Source organism: Lemur catta, chromosome 17, assembly GCF_020740605.2.
Source record: "Lemur catta isolate mLemCat1 chromosome 17, mLemCat1.pri, whole genome shotgun sequence".
Taxonomy (NCBI): Eukaryota; Metazoa; Chordata; class Mammalia; order Primates; family Lemuridae; genus Lemur; species Lemur catta.
Genome location: NC_059144.1, coordinates 6,933,034 through 6,949,099, shown reverse-complemented (window position 1 = coordinate 6,949,099; position 16,066 = coordinate 6,933,034). Strand labels below are relative to the sequence as shown.

The 16,066-nt window shown below is 40.2% G+C and overlaps 1 protein-coding gene across 5 annotated transcripts in view; it reads right to left on the bottom strand.

The window, feature by feature from the left end:
- HTT (huntingtin) overlaps window positions 1-16,066 on the bottom strand; it is a 154,341-nt gene that overhangs the window by 135,425 nt on the left and 2,850 nt on the right. For all 5 annotated transcript variants that reach the window (XR_006729418.1, XM_045528219.1, XM_045528220.1 and 2 more), the window contains exon 2: window positions 7,125-7,208. Coding sequence is in view for 4 of the 5 variants with exons in the window: in XM_045528219.1 (XP_045384175.1) it covers window positions 7,125-7,208 (84 nt within the window). In the remaining variant the exon portion in view is untranslated. The remainder of the gene's footprint in view (window positions 1-7,124; window positions 7,209-16,066) is intronic.

Below are 16,066 nucleotides of genomic sequence, written 5' to 3'. Positions count from 1 at the left end.
AGAAGTCCGCTGTCACTCTTACTTTAGTTCAACTTGGATCTTTATGTTTTGTCTCTACTCAACATATTCAATGTTTTCTTTACCTCCTTAAATACATGAAATACAGTTATAGTAACTGTTTTAATGTTTTTGTGTACTACTTTACCATCTGTGTAATTTGAGTGTCAGTTCCAACTGACTGATTTTTCTCATCATATTTTCCCATTTTTTTTGCATTCCTAGTAATTTTTAACTGCATGCCAGACCTTGTGACTTTACCTTGTTGGATGCTATATACTTCTGTCTTCCTAAAAAATATTCTTGAACTCTGCTGTGGGATGTAATTAAGTTACTTTGAAAAAGTTTGATCACACTACGTTTTGCTTTTAAGCTTTGTTAGGCAGGATCAGAGTAACAACCCAGTAACCACTCCATGAGAGTTGTTGAGGTTTTCATTCTGAGTGGTGTGATTAGAAATTCTCCCTGGCTCTTTGTGAGTTTCAACAATTGTTCCGTCTAATCTTTTCAGGTGATTCTACCTCCAGCCACGGGTCCTTTCCTCACAAGCATGTGCTCATCAACACTCAGCTCAACACTTCAGGGCACCCTGTGTGGCTCTCTCCCCTGTGGTATTCTTCTGTATGGGCTCTAGCCACCTTGGCCTCTCTGCACCACCAGCTCTGTCTTCTTAGCCCAGCAAACCACCAGCATGGCCTCAGTTTCCCCTCAGTTCTTCTTCATGTTATGGCCTGGAAACTCCTTCCAGGCAGTAATTTGAGGAAACTGTAGAGCTCACCACATTCATTTTCCATCTTCCCCAGGACCAATATTCTTCCATCCCTGATGCCCAATGCTTTGAAAACCATTGTGACATATATTTCAGCCACCTTCAACTGTTTTAGGCAAGAAGATAAACGCAATCCTTGTTACTCTTATCTTAGGCAGAAGCAAAAATCTTCCATGATTTTTTTAACTTAATGTTTTAACACATTGTTAATATGTTTTCCAGTCAGTCACAAACATAAACATCTATTAATGTTATAATAACTAACATTCCCTTGTATAAATGTATCTTAATTTTTCAATTCCTCTATTGGTCTTAAAGGTCATTACGATTATTTTTAATTTTCTCATGGGATGAATAACACTGTGCCAACATCATTACACACTTTCCTAAGGGTAAATGCCTAGAAATGAAATTGCTAAACCAAACACAGACAATAGCCTAAAGTTTATATTTTGCCAAATTGCCCTCTAAAAAGGTTGTATCACCTCTGATAAAAATCTGAGTATTTATAATGTTTGTCAATTTGACAGGCAAAAAATGTTCTTATTTTTGTTTTAGTCTCGTTCTATGGATTACTAGTGTCTTAATCAGCATGGGTTGCTATAACAAAACACCCTAAACTAGGTGGCTTAAATAACATATATTTACTTCTCACAGTTCTAAAGGATGGAAGTCTGAGAACAAGGTGCTGGCAGATCTGCCTGCTGGTAAGGGCCCTTAAACCAGATGTGATGACTACCCAGGTTGGTGAACACACTGAGGACCTGGGAGGGTGGCACATCCAAAGAGGGCATGGAAGCTTCAAGCTCCCTTCCCCCATATCTTGCCCTATGTATCCCTGTATTTGGCTGTTCCTGATTCTTTATATTAACAATAAACCAGTAAACCTAAGCAAACTATTTTCCTGAGTTCCGTGAGCCATTCTAGTAAGTTATCAAACCTGAGAAGGACAGTCATACGAACCAGTGATTTACAGCTGATTGGTCAGAAGTACGGTGGCCTCCTTGGACTTGTGACTGGTGTCTGAAGTGAGGGTGGTCTTGTGGGGCTGAGCCCTTTAACTTGTGGGATCTGACATTAACTCCAGGAAGATAGAGTCAAAATTGAATTGACTTGTTGGATACTCAGTTGGTGTCAGAGAATTGAGGAACTGGTTGGTATCAGAGAAAAAACCCAACCTCCAAAAGTCCCCACCTCCAAATATCATCATTTTGGGAGTCAGGGTTTCAACATATGAATTATGGGGGAGACACAAACATTCAGTCCATAACTAGTAAATCTGAACAGTTTTCCAAAGGAAGCACAAGTATTAGTTAGCGATTAGGGTTATTGGCCCAGTCATATTTCTTCTCTTCTGAACTACCTATTTGTTTTTTTGTCTATTTTCCTATTAGGATGATAATCTTTTCCTTATTGATTTGTAATTGCTGTTTACACAGGCTATTAAACCTTTGATACATATGCTGTCAATACTTCATCCAAGTAGAATGTACTTTTGATTTTGTTTAAGGTGGATTTTGACATATTGACATACCTACCAGTCAAAACAATTGTTTCCTTTATAGTGTTAGCCTTCCTCAGTCTAAGATTAAATTTTCTTTTTGAAGAAATTATTTCATTTTTTAATCTGAAGTTTACATTTGTTTGCAAAGTGAGGTAGAGACATAATTTTCTCCCAAATTATGCATTTCTCTGCTAACACAAATATGTTATCTTTATCACAAATTGAAACAGATACATACACTTTTCTAACTTTCTATTCTATACCTGCTTTAATGTCCAACCATTATTTTAATGTCACACACACCCGGTCTAACCATATTACTGATGATTTCAAGATTTTCTTTGCAACATTCATGTATTTGTTCTTGCAGGTGAGTAAGTTCAAAAACACCCCTACTAGGCCAGGTGCAGTGGCTCACACCTGTAATGCCAGCACTTTGGGAGGCTGAGGTGAGAGGATCACTTGAGGCCAAGAGTTTGAGACCAGCCCGGGCAACATGGTGAGACCCTGTCTCTATAAAAAACATTTAAGAAAAAATATTAGCCAAATATGGTGGCACATGGCTGTAGTCCTAGCTACTTGGGAGGCTGAGGCAGAAGGATCACTTACGCCCAGGAGTTCACAGCTGCAATGAGCTATGATGACACCACTGCCGGGGTGACAAAGCAAGACCTTGTCTCTAAAAAAAAAAACCTACTAGAATTTTGATAAAGATAATTTTAAATTTATGATTAATTTAGAGAAAATTCAACTTTATGATATAAAACCTTCCCATCTAGAAAGTAAAATAGCCATCTGTATCTTTAAGGAACATTAATAGCAATCTTTATATAGTTTCTCCATATTTCTTATCAATTCCTTGGAATTTTTTTTTTTTTTTGAGACAGAGTCTCGCTGTCTTGCCCAGGCCCAAGTGCCATGTCATCAGCCTAGTTCACAGCAACCTCAAACTCCTGGGCTCCAGCGATCCCTCCACCTCAGCCTCCCAAGTAGCCGGGACTATAGGCACATGGCACTGCACCCAGCTAATTTTTTCTATTTTTAGTAGAGATGGGGTCTCACTCTTGCTAAGGCTGATCTCGAACTCCTGAGCTCAAGCGATCCTCCCACCTCGGCCTCCCAGAGTGCTAGGATTACAGGCGTGAAACACTGAGCCCAGCCAATTCTTTGGAATTTTATACTTTGGTGCTACTATGAATTAGATCTTTAACCATTATATTTTCTGATTTACACTAATATATGGGAAATCTATGGATTTTTGTGTATTTACTTTTACCTAGTCACCTTATCAAGGTACATTATACTTCTAAGAGGTTGCTTAAATGAGGGTTCCTAAGTATTCTGAGAGGATATTTATTAAAAACCAATGCCTAGGCCTCACCCAAACAGAAATTATAAGTGTGTTTGGGAAAAAGGGTAGTGAGGTATCTTCCTTACTATATTTTTACCAAATTTTCCTGATGATTTTAATACTTATCCATGTTCAGGAACCAATAGCTTAGACCACTCAATTGACAGCTGTAGAATACATACTCATAATATGATTTTAGATGACTTTCCACATTAAAAATTTCAGAAGGCACTAAATAACCTCATCAAAGACAAAATCAGTATATCACATAAGCATTATAAAAAAGTTCCAAAGATTTAGTTATATTCAAACAGAGATAATAGAAAATACCAGACATCAATATATTTCCATAAAAAATATTTATATAAAATATCCACTTCAGCTATATACTCTGGAATACTGGCAAAGTATGGAGATTACCCTAAAACAAATTTGTTCTTGATCTGATAAGACCAAGGACAACCTCTTGGGCTCCAAAATACATCCTATTAACATGCCTCTTTGTAGAACAAGAAGTACAATGAACTCTCAGCATTACTCCATAAAAACAGAAGAGACAAATGTGAAAACTATTAACAGCTATTATTTTGATTTAATATGGCAAACAGAATCACAAATAAATCTTAGGTACTTCGACATACTTTACTAATATGTGAATCTGAGCCAACATTCCATAAAGTCCACTGAGAATTCTCAAAAGACAAAATGGTAAGAATAAAGCGTGAAGCACTGAGATTGGAAGCAATTTAGTTTTCTGGATCAATAAGCTTTCAGAGAGACCTGGATGGTGGAGATCAGATGAACAAAGCTGTGCTACAGCCATAGGGCACCAAATATTTGCCAAGTATTTAAAGTCATTTCACACAAAAGTAATGATAATTTATAGCTTTAGATAACGTGCATCACAATGGAATGTACTAATGAACACATCTATGCAGTGACTGTTTCACAATTACATGTATCACCTGATCCCCCTGAGAACTCCCCACCATAAATGAGGCAACAGAGGCTAAAAGACGTTAAAATTACCTAAAGTCAGGCCAATGCGGGAGGATAGCTTGAGCTCAGGAGTTTGAGACCAACCTGAGCAAGACCGAGACCCCGTCCATACTAAAAATAGTAAAAATTAGCCAGGCATGATCGGGTGCACCTATAGTCCCAACTACTAGGGAGGCTGAGGCGGTAGGATCACTTGAGCCCAAGAGTTGGAGGTTGCAGTGCACTACAATGATGCCACTGCATTCTACCTCAGGCAACAGGAGACTCTGTCTCCAAAAACAAACAAACAAAAAAACTTACCTAAGTCACCCAGCTTATATAGATAGTGGAAATGGAACTCAAACTCTTTTTTTCTACTTTTCTACTGTTATTATAGTGTTGCTTTCTACAACAGCACACTAACTTGGAAATGTTCTATTTTTATTTTCAAGACATATTCTCATTTGTTATTTCATTTTCTTCCCACTTTTTTTTATTTGTTTTGAGACAGGGCCTTGTCCATCACCCGGACTACAGTTCAGTGGTCTCATCATAGCTCACTGCAACCTCAAACTCTTGAGATCAAACAATCCTCCTGCCTTAGCCTCCAAAGTAGCTGGGACTATAGGTGCACACCACCACGCCCAGCTAATTTTTCTACTTTTAGTAGAGACAGGGTCTCACTCTTGCTTAGTCTGGTCTCAAACTCCTGGCCTCAAGCAATCTTCCCACCTTGACCTCCCAAAGTGCAACATTTCCACGAATTAGATAAAAATAGAATCATCTACCATATTTCACAAATTATGGAAATGAGTTAAACTAAAATGAAATATGTGAAATCACTTTGAAAGTATAAAATACAAATGCAACGTAACATTAAAAATAAGCAGATCGCCAAAAAGATATTATGGTGTAGGATTCCACTTATATGAGGTCCCTAGAGTAGTCAAACTCACAGAGACAAAAAGTAGAATGGTGGGTGCCAGGGAGAGACAGGAATGGAAAGTTATTGTTTAATAGGGACAGAGTTTCAGTTTAGACAGATAACAAGAGTTCTGAGGATGGATGGTAGTGATGGCTGCACATTATGAAGGTACTGAATTGAACACTTAAGATTATTTTTCTCGGCCGGGCGCGGTGGCTCACGCCTGTAATCCTAGCACTCTGGGAGGCCGAGGTGGGTGGATTGCTTGAGGTCAGGAGTTCGAAACCAGCCTCAAAAATAGAAAGAAATTATCTGGCCAACTAAAATATATATATAGAAAAAATTAGCCAGGCATGGTGGCGCATGCCTGTAGTCCCAGCTACTGGGGAGGCTGAGGCAGTAGGATCGCTTAAGCCCAGGAGTTTGAAGTTGCTGTGAGCTAGGCTAACGCAACGGCACTCACTCTAGCCCGGGCAACAGAGCAAGACTCTGTCTCAAAAAAAAAAAAAAAAAAAGATTATTTTTCTTGAAGTTTTCTCTAATAGATTATAGAGAGCTCTTTCCAGCTTCTAGCAGAAAAATAACATGAATTATTCATTCCAAGGGAAAGGAAAGTATTTCACACATGCCCACCTAGGTAAGAGAATGCAGAAATCATAGAATGCATATGTCTCCTACTCAGCCATGAGAAACAAGCCTAAAACATTTACCATCTGCAGCTACTAGGAACAATCATCAGAAAGACAGTCAAAAGTAAAGAGAATAAGGAGAATTAGCAAAGAAGCTACAAAAGAAGGTGCTGGCTGAAGCAGGAGAATCACTTAAACCCAGGAGTTTGAGACCAGCCTGGGCAACATAGCGAGACCTCATCCCTCAAAAAAAAAAAAAAAAAAAAATTTCTTAAAGTTAGCCAGGTGTGGTGGTGCATTGCCTGTAGTCCCAGCTACCTGGGAGACTGAGGTAGAAGGATTGTTTGAGTCCAGGAGTTCAAGGCTGCAGTGAGCTATAATCGTGTTACTGTACTCCAGCCTGGGTGACAGAACAAGACCCGGTCACTAAAAAAAAAAAAAAAAAAAATGCTACTAGTTCACCCCACTAAGAAAGATCAAGCAAAGGAAACCAACACAGCCAACTGCCCACGACCCCACTAATCCCAAAGCACAGATGAGCAGGCAGCAGCCATCGCTGGGAGCTCAGGCTCCAAGACAGGGGCAAACCAACAGCAGCAAACTGCCAAAGAAAAGCAAATAAAAGATAAATTGGGCAGCCTCAAGCTGTTCCAACTGTTGCCGTAAATGCAAAAATATCAAACCAAAGATGATTTTTAAATAATTATAGTTATCAAGCGTGCTAATTAAATATAAACATGCTGTTCAATTATCCTAATGGTAACAATAATTATATAAAAGTTTATAAAAAGGAAACATTATTCGTTATAGTGTCTGGATATCCTTGGTCCCAGAAATATGGGAAAAGGGTCCTTACTTCAAATGGATTTCTTAAAGGTTTTCAGTCAACTGGGACACAAAGACTAGTCCAGCCCATTAAGATTGAAAACACAAAATTTTTATTTTTTCTAGAAAGTTCAAAATCCAATTACCTGAGAGACTGTGCCACTATGTTTTCACATATTGTCAGACAATGATTCACACGGTCTTTCTTGGTGGCTGAAAGTTCTTTCTTTCTAAAAATAAAAAAGGAGGAGGAAAGGAAATGAGCATGTGTTGAATTATCCAACTTCTACACATCATTCATTCATTCAATTAGTACTTCCTGAGTACTCTGAATAAAACATTGCACTCATGTTGGGGACAGGGCTGGGATCAGGACAAGACAGGGAGGCAGAGAGGAGCTCAACCACAGGCTTTCTGACTACACTGCTCCACAGAAGAATCAGGCAATGTCACTAAAGTAGCTTATCTTCCCCGTTTTAGAGAGAAGAAACTAAAGTGCCAACAGGGACTTGCCCAAGATCTCACAGACAAAAAGGAACATAGCCAGCATTTAAACCCAGGTCCTCTGGCTTTAAATCTACGTGGTATTTCAACAATTCACATTTAATTTCCCATTTTTTTCACATGTTAACATCACTGAAACCAGAATGCATCTTACAACCAATGGCATGTTATAGTTTAATTAGCAACTTTTTTTCTTTCTCAGCAGTACAGAATGATAGCATGGATTACAGTGGATGGGAAATCCAATTCAATACAATGCAATAATATAATACCTACTCTAAATACCAAGCTGCCACTATTTCTCAAAATCACATTATTCATTGACTGCAGTCAACATACCATATTGACCTCAATAAGGCATAAACAATACCATACCACACAGACCTCTATAAGGCATAAACAAAAATAAACAAACCGTTTCTATGTCCCCAAACAGCTGGAAATAAACCTCCTATTAAGATTTCTCCGCCGGGCACAGTGGTTCACACCTTTAATCCCAGCACTTTGGGAGGCCCAGGCAGGAGGACTGCTTGAGCCCAAGAGTTCAAGACCAGCCTGGGCAATATAGTGAGACCCCGGCTCTAAAAAAAAATTTAAAAATTTGCCAGGCATGGTGGCACACACCTGTAGTCCTAGCTACTCAGGAGGCTGAGGCAAAAGGAACACTTGAGCCCAGGTGTTCAAGGCTGCAATGAGCTATGATCACACCACTGCACTCCAGCCTGGGCAACAGATAGAGACCCTATCTCACAAAAGAAGAAGAAGAAGAAAATTTCCCAGCCAAGCAGGACATAAACAGCCTGGTGAAAAAGATCAGACTTAAGGTGCCTCCTTCCCACCCAAACCTGTGGCTTCAGATGTCTTCAAGCTTGGCCCTAACAAAATAAGATGGAGAAGAATGGTCTAAAACACAGCACTGACTAGAAACAACTAAACCAAAGGACTAAAGTTTTTGAGGGAATTCTATTACCAAAGAAATAAAAAATCTAAACTACAAATACCTGTGACTATATAATCCCTAATGCAATCCTTGGGCTCCTAAAAGTCCACTTGAAGGCGTAGGCTATTAAAATTGTGCAAATCCACTGAGGACATACCCTCCCCAAAAGGCACTTCAGATGTGGCCAGGAAGAAAACAGGCAAGAAGACCCTCCAAAGGGTGGAGTCAAGAGCTGAGAAGAATAGACAGGGGTTCCAATCAGAGAAAAGAACCAGGCCTGAATGAGAAACCTATATCATGGCAAGTGGGGGGGGAGGAGGTTTCTCAAATGCTGCCCAGTAAAGAGTCTATTATTACTATGGACCACTGAATATTTCCCATTCATTTGTTTCCTAAAACAGACTTGTTTTGACATGTTCTATTTCAGACTGCTAATCATTCAACAAAACTCCATTCTTCCCTTCTTGGATGCCTGGCCCCCCAGTTAGAAGTTACAATACCTAGCCTGCTTGTAGCTAGCTATAGACACACATGACTTAGTTCTCACAGATGACATGGGAACAGAAGTGATATATGGAACTTCTGCTTCACTTGCTTGCCCTGGGTATCTCCCCTTTTACTTCCCTCCAATTGGAATAAAGACGCCTAACACCCAGTTTTTGATTATACAGATGAAGAAATAAGAAGACTGCAGAGCAACAAGATGGAAGGATCAGGGGTCCCTAAATGACCTAAGAAGCACCGACCCCCAGACTTCCCATCCTCAAGAGCCACTCATTTCAAAACTGCTATGATGGAAACAACCCAATGGACCTTCACCTGACTGATGATAAACAAAGTACTAAAGCCAGACAACAAAGTACCACGTGGCAGTGAAGAAGGAACAAGCCACCGACAACACACACAAGGATGATCCCAATGCACTGTGTTTGGGGAAGTAAGACTCAAAAGACTACCCTGGATAATGCCATTTATACAACACTCTGGAACAGACAAAACTGCAAGAATGGAAAACTAGCAAGTAATTTCCAGAGGCAGGAAGTGGGGGCAGTTGACAGCAAAAAGTCATGGGAAATTTTGAGGGTGACAGAACTGTTCTAAATCTTGATTTATGTATTTGTTAGAACTCATAGAACTGTACACTAAGAAGGGTACATTTTGCTATGTATAAATTATATCTCAATTTAAAAACAGGAAGTCCAATGAGAATGAAAATGCTCTCCTCTTTAAACCACTATATTAAAGTCTCTGTTACAGCAGTGTAGATTTTATCAAGTTTAAGATAACCATTAAGGAATTAAAGAACACTGACCATTTTAGGAAGCAAATTAATTCACCTGCCCACTACCCTTTGATTTCCAAAGTTAAAATCTGTTCAAGTCCTTAAATGAACTGAATTCACACACGCAGTCTCCTAGCCGTACAGGTAATGGCCCCTTAATGTGATAGTCTGTTACACTTGTGTCTAAAAAGACTCCTTAGCAGGAGTGCTAAAGAAAAACAGGTTGACAAACACTCAACTAAGTGGACTTTCATGACTTAATGATGGTTGGAATAGAAATATTCATGATCTGAGATTTTCAGCAACGTCAGAATCTAAGCAGAACCTTCATGACTGTGGACTCTCTGTCTCCAGATGATTCCCAAGGTCCTTCAGACTGTTATAAGAGTTTATGGGTGGGGCGTAGTGGTTCATGCCTATAATCGCAGCACTTTGGGAGGCCTTGAGGCCAGGAGTTCAAGACCAGCCTGCACAACATAGTAAGACCCCTGTCTCTACAAAAAATTAAAACTAAAAAAATTAGCCAGAGGTTGTAACACACACCTGTAGTCCTAGCTACTCAAGAGGCTGAGGCAGGAGGATCACTTGAACCCAGGAGTTGAAGGCTGCAGTGAGCCATGACTGCACCACTGCACTGTAGCACGGGTGACAGAGCAAGACCCTGTCTCTTAAAATAAAATTAAAAAGTTTATGAGGCATAAAATGCTCCCTGGATAACAAGATAGCCTCGATAGCCTCTTGCATTGATAAAAGTAGCACATCAATCTACCAATTATCTCTGTGGTTAAAAATTAAAATGTAGAATTCCAATGGGCATATCACTCAGCAGAGCCATCAGGTGTACCAAGAGAGAGTAAAAAAAAAAAAAAAAAAATCAACAGCTTCACAGTAATCACCCACATGCCTGACAAAGAACTGGCTAGACCCATGGAACATTCATCTATCTTCTCAGAAGTGATAGATACAAATGAGTTTTAAAAACATTTGTCTCTCTCCTCATATATGAGATAAACCAAAAGAATACAGTTAACAATAAATAATATGGCATCAGTTCTCAAGGCCTGCCACCTTGGACTTATTTCACAAAACTTACTTGGTCAAAGTTGATCCAACTAGAACTGTTAAAGACAGTATATCAATCTCACCCAACAAAGTAAAACGTTATTCTGTTGTCTGTTTCAGTCTAGCTTCTCCTCTGAGCACCTTGGGGGAGGCCTGCCTTACTCACCAATGGCCCTTCTCTGGGCCTGCCAGCATCTCCACTGCACACACTCTTTGGCAACAGCTGCTTCAGTTACCTCCCCAGGGATAACAGGCAACCTAGAGCAAGGACCACATCACGTCTCTGGCACCAGAATTGAACACAACATCCACACTTCACAGGTGTTCCACAAAGAGCTGAGCAAGGAGAATAGGCTAAATACACAAACTGACTCAAAAGTTCTTGAATCAGTCTTGTAGGATTCAGAAGATTAACAATAAGATTCCTCACTTTAAACTTGAGTTTCTAAAACCAAGAGAGATAAAAGAAAAGTAGAAACAGTAAAGCTTATAAAACAAAACAACTGTGGAGCAACCCAAACATACTTCAACTCAAATTCTATGGACTGAGTAGTCCCTCTAACTGTGATTAAGACAATCAATCCCAAATCCTATGTTTCAAACCTTCAATGACTCTTACTATCAAAACTGTACTATCATGGCTGGGCGCAGTGGCTCATGCCTGTAATCCTGGCACTCTGGGAGGCCAGTGCAGGAGGATCATTTGAGCTCAGGAGTTCAAGACCAGCCTGGGCAAAAACGAGACCCTGTCTCTACTAAAAATAGAAAAATCAGCCAGGCATCGTGGCACGCATCTATAGTCCCAGCTACTCGGGAGGCTGAGGCAGGAGGAACCCTTGAGCCCAGGAGTTTGAGGTTGAAGTGAGCTATGATGACACCACTGCACTCTACCCAGGGTGACAGAATGAGACCCTGTCTCAAAAACAAACAAACAACAACAAAAAAAAACCTGTACTATCAATAGAAGACAGCATACTTCCATTATGGTCAGCTACAAAGAAAGCACATATTTTAAGTTTCTCCTTTTCCATCAAGCAGAATCATTTCCCAGCAATCCAAACCCTATTGAGGGAAACAAAATTTCTGGCATAATATATTTAAATCTAATCTTTTCGACACTCAATTGATAGCCCTACAATCATAAAATTCTGCTGGTAGATAAAGTCGCCTATGGTTGCTATTGCTAGTCTTACTATTAAAATTCAAACAATTAGTAAGTACCTATTTTGTGTGAGAAGCATAAAAACAAACCATCTACTTGCTACCAAAATATTTTGATTTTGTTCCATTTTTCCAAAATCCACTGTTATTTCTAACATGGCTAAACATGTGTAATCTGACACCTTACACATTGTAAGAACTATACAGTTTTCCTATGTTAGAATCAAACTCTCAAAATATCAGCTTAAAAAAATGTAAGCAAGTATAACCAAAATCTGTAAAAAGTATCTCTTATCACACTGAAGAATACCCTAATTTAAATATAAGGATTGGACTTTACTCTCAGACACCCCAAAGAAAAGAACATTAACCAAAAGTATTGGAAAATCCAGAACAAAATCCTTCAGTACTACCCACTGAAAGATATAGGGCAGCAAGGCAATGGTGGTACAGTAAGCCACTACCCCACAGCAAAAACTTCCTAGTCCGGTTTCACAAGGCCCATTACAATTTGGCCCCAGGCTACCTTTCCAACTTTAGTCCTCACTCTATAATCTCTAACGTTCAGGGAAACAGGGCCACTCAAAAAACTCGCAGCGGTTTTGGTAACCCATCTTCACTACTCAGTTCCCGTACATTCTGTGGTCCCTGTCTGAACACCACCTACTATCTCATTTTGTCTAATAAGCAAACTTGGAAGATTAATAGAACTGTAACTATTTCATTCTCCCATGGAATTTAATTAGGTGATGAACTGATAATTCAAACTGACTTGTTCTACCCAAAAAGTATGGAAATTAAGGCAAAAAAGGAATCACCTTGCCTTGAGCAAGAAATGGATAAACAGGGTAAGAACAGTTCTAGCTTTTCAACTACTTCTGGTAAATATAGTCATTTTAACTTCACCTTCAAATTTAAAACAAAGGCCAGTCAGCCTCCTCTAATTGTGTAATGAGGCAATCTGTACAGGCACACAATTGTAAAGAGAGACATGTAAAGAACAAGGACTCTATAGTTGCAGTCCCCAGTCCCCAATCCCTGAGCCACCCACCAGTACCAGTCTGTGGCCAGTCAGGAACCAGGCCACACAGCAGGAGATGAGCAGTGGGTGAGCAAGCAAGCTTCATCTGTATTTACAGCCACTCCCCATCATTGCATAAGATCTGCCTCCTGTCAGATCAGCAGCAGCACTAGGTTCTCATAGGAGCACCAACCCTACTATCAACTGTGCATGACTGCGCATGCGAGGGATCTAGGTTGCCTGCTCCTTATGAGAACCTAATGCCTGGTAATCTAAGGTGGAGCTGAGGCGGTGATGCTAGCACTGGGGAGCAGCTCCAAATACAGATTATCATTAACAGAGAGATTTGACTGCACAATAAATGTAATGCACTTGAATCATCTCAAAACCATTCCCCCTCACCACCACTACCCACCCGACACCCCCTCCCCATCCCTGGAAAAACTGTCTTCCATGAAACCAGTCCCTGGTGCCAAAAAGGTTGGGGACCACTGCTCAATATCATACTAGAATCACATTTTATAAATTATTAAAGAATTAATTCTAAAAATGTGATTCAAGCCCTCTCGTCTGAATTCTTATCTCTAGAATTATTTTAAGATTATGCATCAAAAATGGGATTCCAGGTTGGGGGGTGGCCTGGACTGCCCACGGAATTTGAAAACACTCCCTTGTCTTGTCTTGCTATCCGTACTCACAAGTATTCACACACCCCTCGAGTGGAGGCCTACACATCCTAGGAAGCAAACAGAACCAAGTTTTGGAGGATGCATCCTCTGCAGGGGCAGGGCTGACGGGGAGGGCAGGGGTCCAGAGCTCTGACTCATCAGCTGCTCTCTAACTTCTGCCAAGTACTGTACTCACATGAGAGCATTCCTAGACAATTAGGACTTTCAGAAAGATTGTTTTAAGAAAGGACACACCAACTCATTTCGAATTATGCTTCGTACTTTTTCTCAAAGTAGCAATGGTTTAGAAAAACACGCATAGTTTAACGCTGAGCACATATATATACACACACACGTTATAATGATTTAACACTTTGTCAAAATTTATGGTCTTTTTCAGCACCAGCATCCTACACCACCACTTATCAGGTAGAGACAAGATCTATGAACGCACTGAAAAATCAGTGATGCCGTGTTAAATTTAAATACAAAGGTTGAAGCGTTATATAATACTATACAATGAGAACTTTATTAGTAAAAGAGGTTCTCCTTATTACAATAATTACACCAAAAGTCTGCTTAAATGAATTCACTTAAAAACAGGGACTGAATTTTGTAGTTAATAGTGGACAAATACATCGGGCATAGTGGTACGCATCTGTAATCCCAGCTATTTGGGAGGCTCAAGTGGGAGGATTGCTTGAGCCTGGGAGTTTGAGGTTGCAATAAGCTATGATGACGCCACTGCACTCTACCGCCAGCGACAGAGTGAGACTCTGTCTCAAAAAAAAGAATGAGGACCAGGGCTTGCAAGCTAAGTGTAAGAAAGATCCTGTGTCCTTGATCTTATTGTTGAACTTCTTCAAATAGACTTATTTTTGTCCTCTTATAAACTCTCACCTATTTAAGTTATTTAGCAGCATTTTCTGATATTTGCAGCTGAATACAATCCTAACTGGTAGCACCAACTACTGCTAAATTACATTATGCTTAGCAGAGATCAACAAGAACTGCTGGTTCTACCTTCAAAATCCAGTCATTCCTCACCTTGCCCACTGCCAACAACACCCTGACAGAATCCACCATCCTCCCATCTGAGCACTGCAATGGCTTCCTAACTGGTTTCCTGGTTCTGCCATGTTCCACTTCACTATTTTCAGGCAAAGTTATTTTTTAAATTTTTTTTTTTTAACATGGGGTCTTGCTCTATCACCCAGGCTGGAGTGCAATGGCGGGATCACAGCTCATGGCAGCTTTGAACTCCTGGGCTCACTCCTAGGCTCAAGCCATCCTCCTGCCTCAGCCTCCCAGATAGCTGGGACTACAGGCACATGCCATGACACTCAGCTAAAATTCATTTTAAAATGGAATCTGCATCATGCTACTCCTCTTCTTTAACCCTCCAATGATTTTCCATCTCACTCAAATAAATGCCAATGTCTTTATTCTACCTTCAAGGCAAGTGGTATTGATCTGATATGGCACTCCCTTGACCTCACTGACCTTACCTCCTACTCAAGTATTCCCCGCAATTCACCCAAGCAAAATGACATCCTTGCAAACAGGGGGACTTTGTTCCTGTTCTCCCTACCTGGGAGACCCCTCCTCTATACACCCTTATGCTAGACCTTTAACCCTCTTCAGGTCTTTACTCAAAAGCCATCATCTCAGAGGCCCTTCCCTGGACACCTATCTCAAATGTCAACATTTTATTAACCCTGACATTTCCTAGTTCCCTTCTTGCTTTGCTGCTCCTCCTTCACTTATTTTCAAGTTTCCACACACAGCACAGCCTTTACTTCTTAACATATTGTATATTTTATTTATCTATCTTGCTTATTGTCTATGTCCCTCATTAAGATGAAAGCTTCATGAGGACATAGCTTTGTTCATTGCTGAGCCCTGGACCTAGAACAGTGCCAAGCACATAGTAGATGTTCAGTAAATATTTACTGATGAACAGTTAAAAGTCAGATGATGACGCCACTGCACTCTAGCCCCAGATGACAGCTCTAGCCCCAGGTGACAGAACAAAACTCTATCTCAAAAAAAAAAAGAGAAGTCAGGGAAAAACTAGGTAGAAATCTGAAGGAGAATGAGAAAGTGCCAAAGGCAAATATCCACTGCCTCATAATTACTGTTGGGACTCTCCCAAGCACGCCAGGCTTGTGTAGCCAGCCCCACACAGAACTGCATCCTATATGCTGAGCAAAATGCCAGCACTCCCACTTAAACTGAACCCCATGCATGGCTGCAACACCACAGTTCCACACAACAGAGCAATAGCCACAAAAATAGAACAGATACTTTGTAAATTGCCTTGGCCAATCTTACTTTGGGAAAAGAACTTTTAAGCTGAAGCATGTGAACAAAAATGCCAAGATCCAAACTTGGGAGCAGTGAGCTTGTTACTCAAAATTAATGAATACCTGCTTTCTCAACAGCAAAAC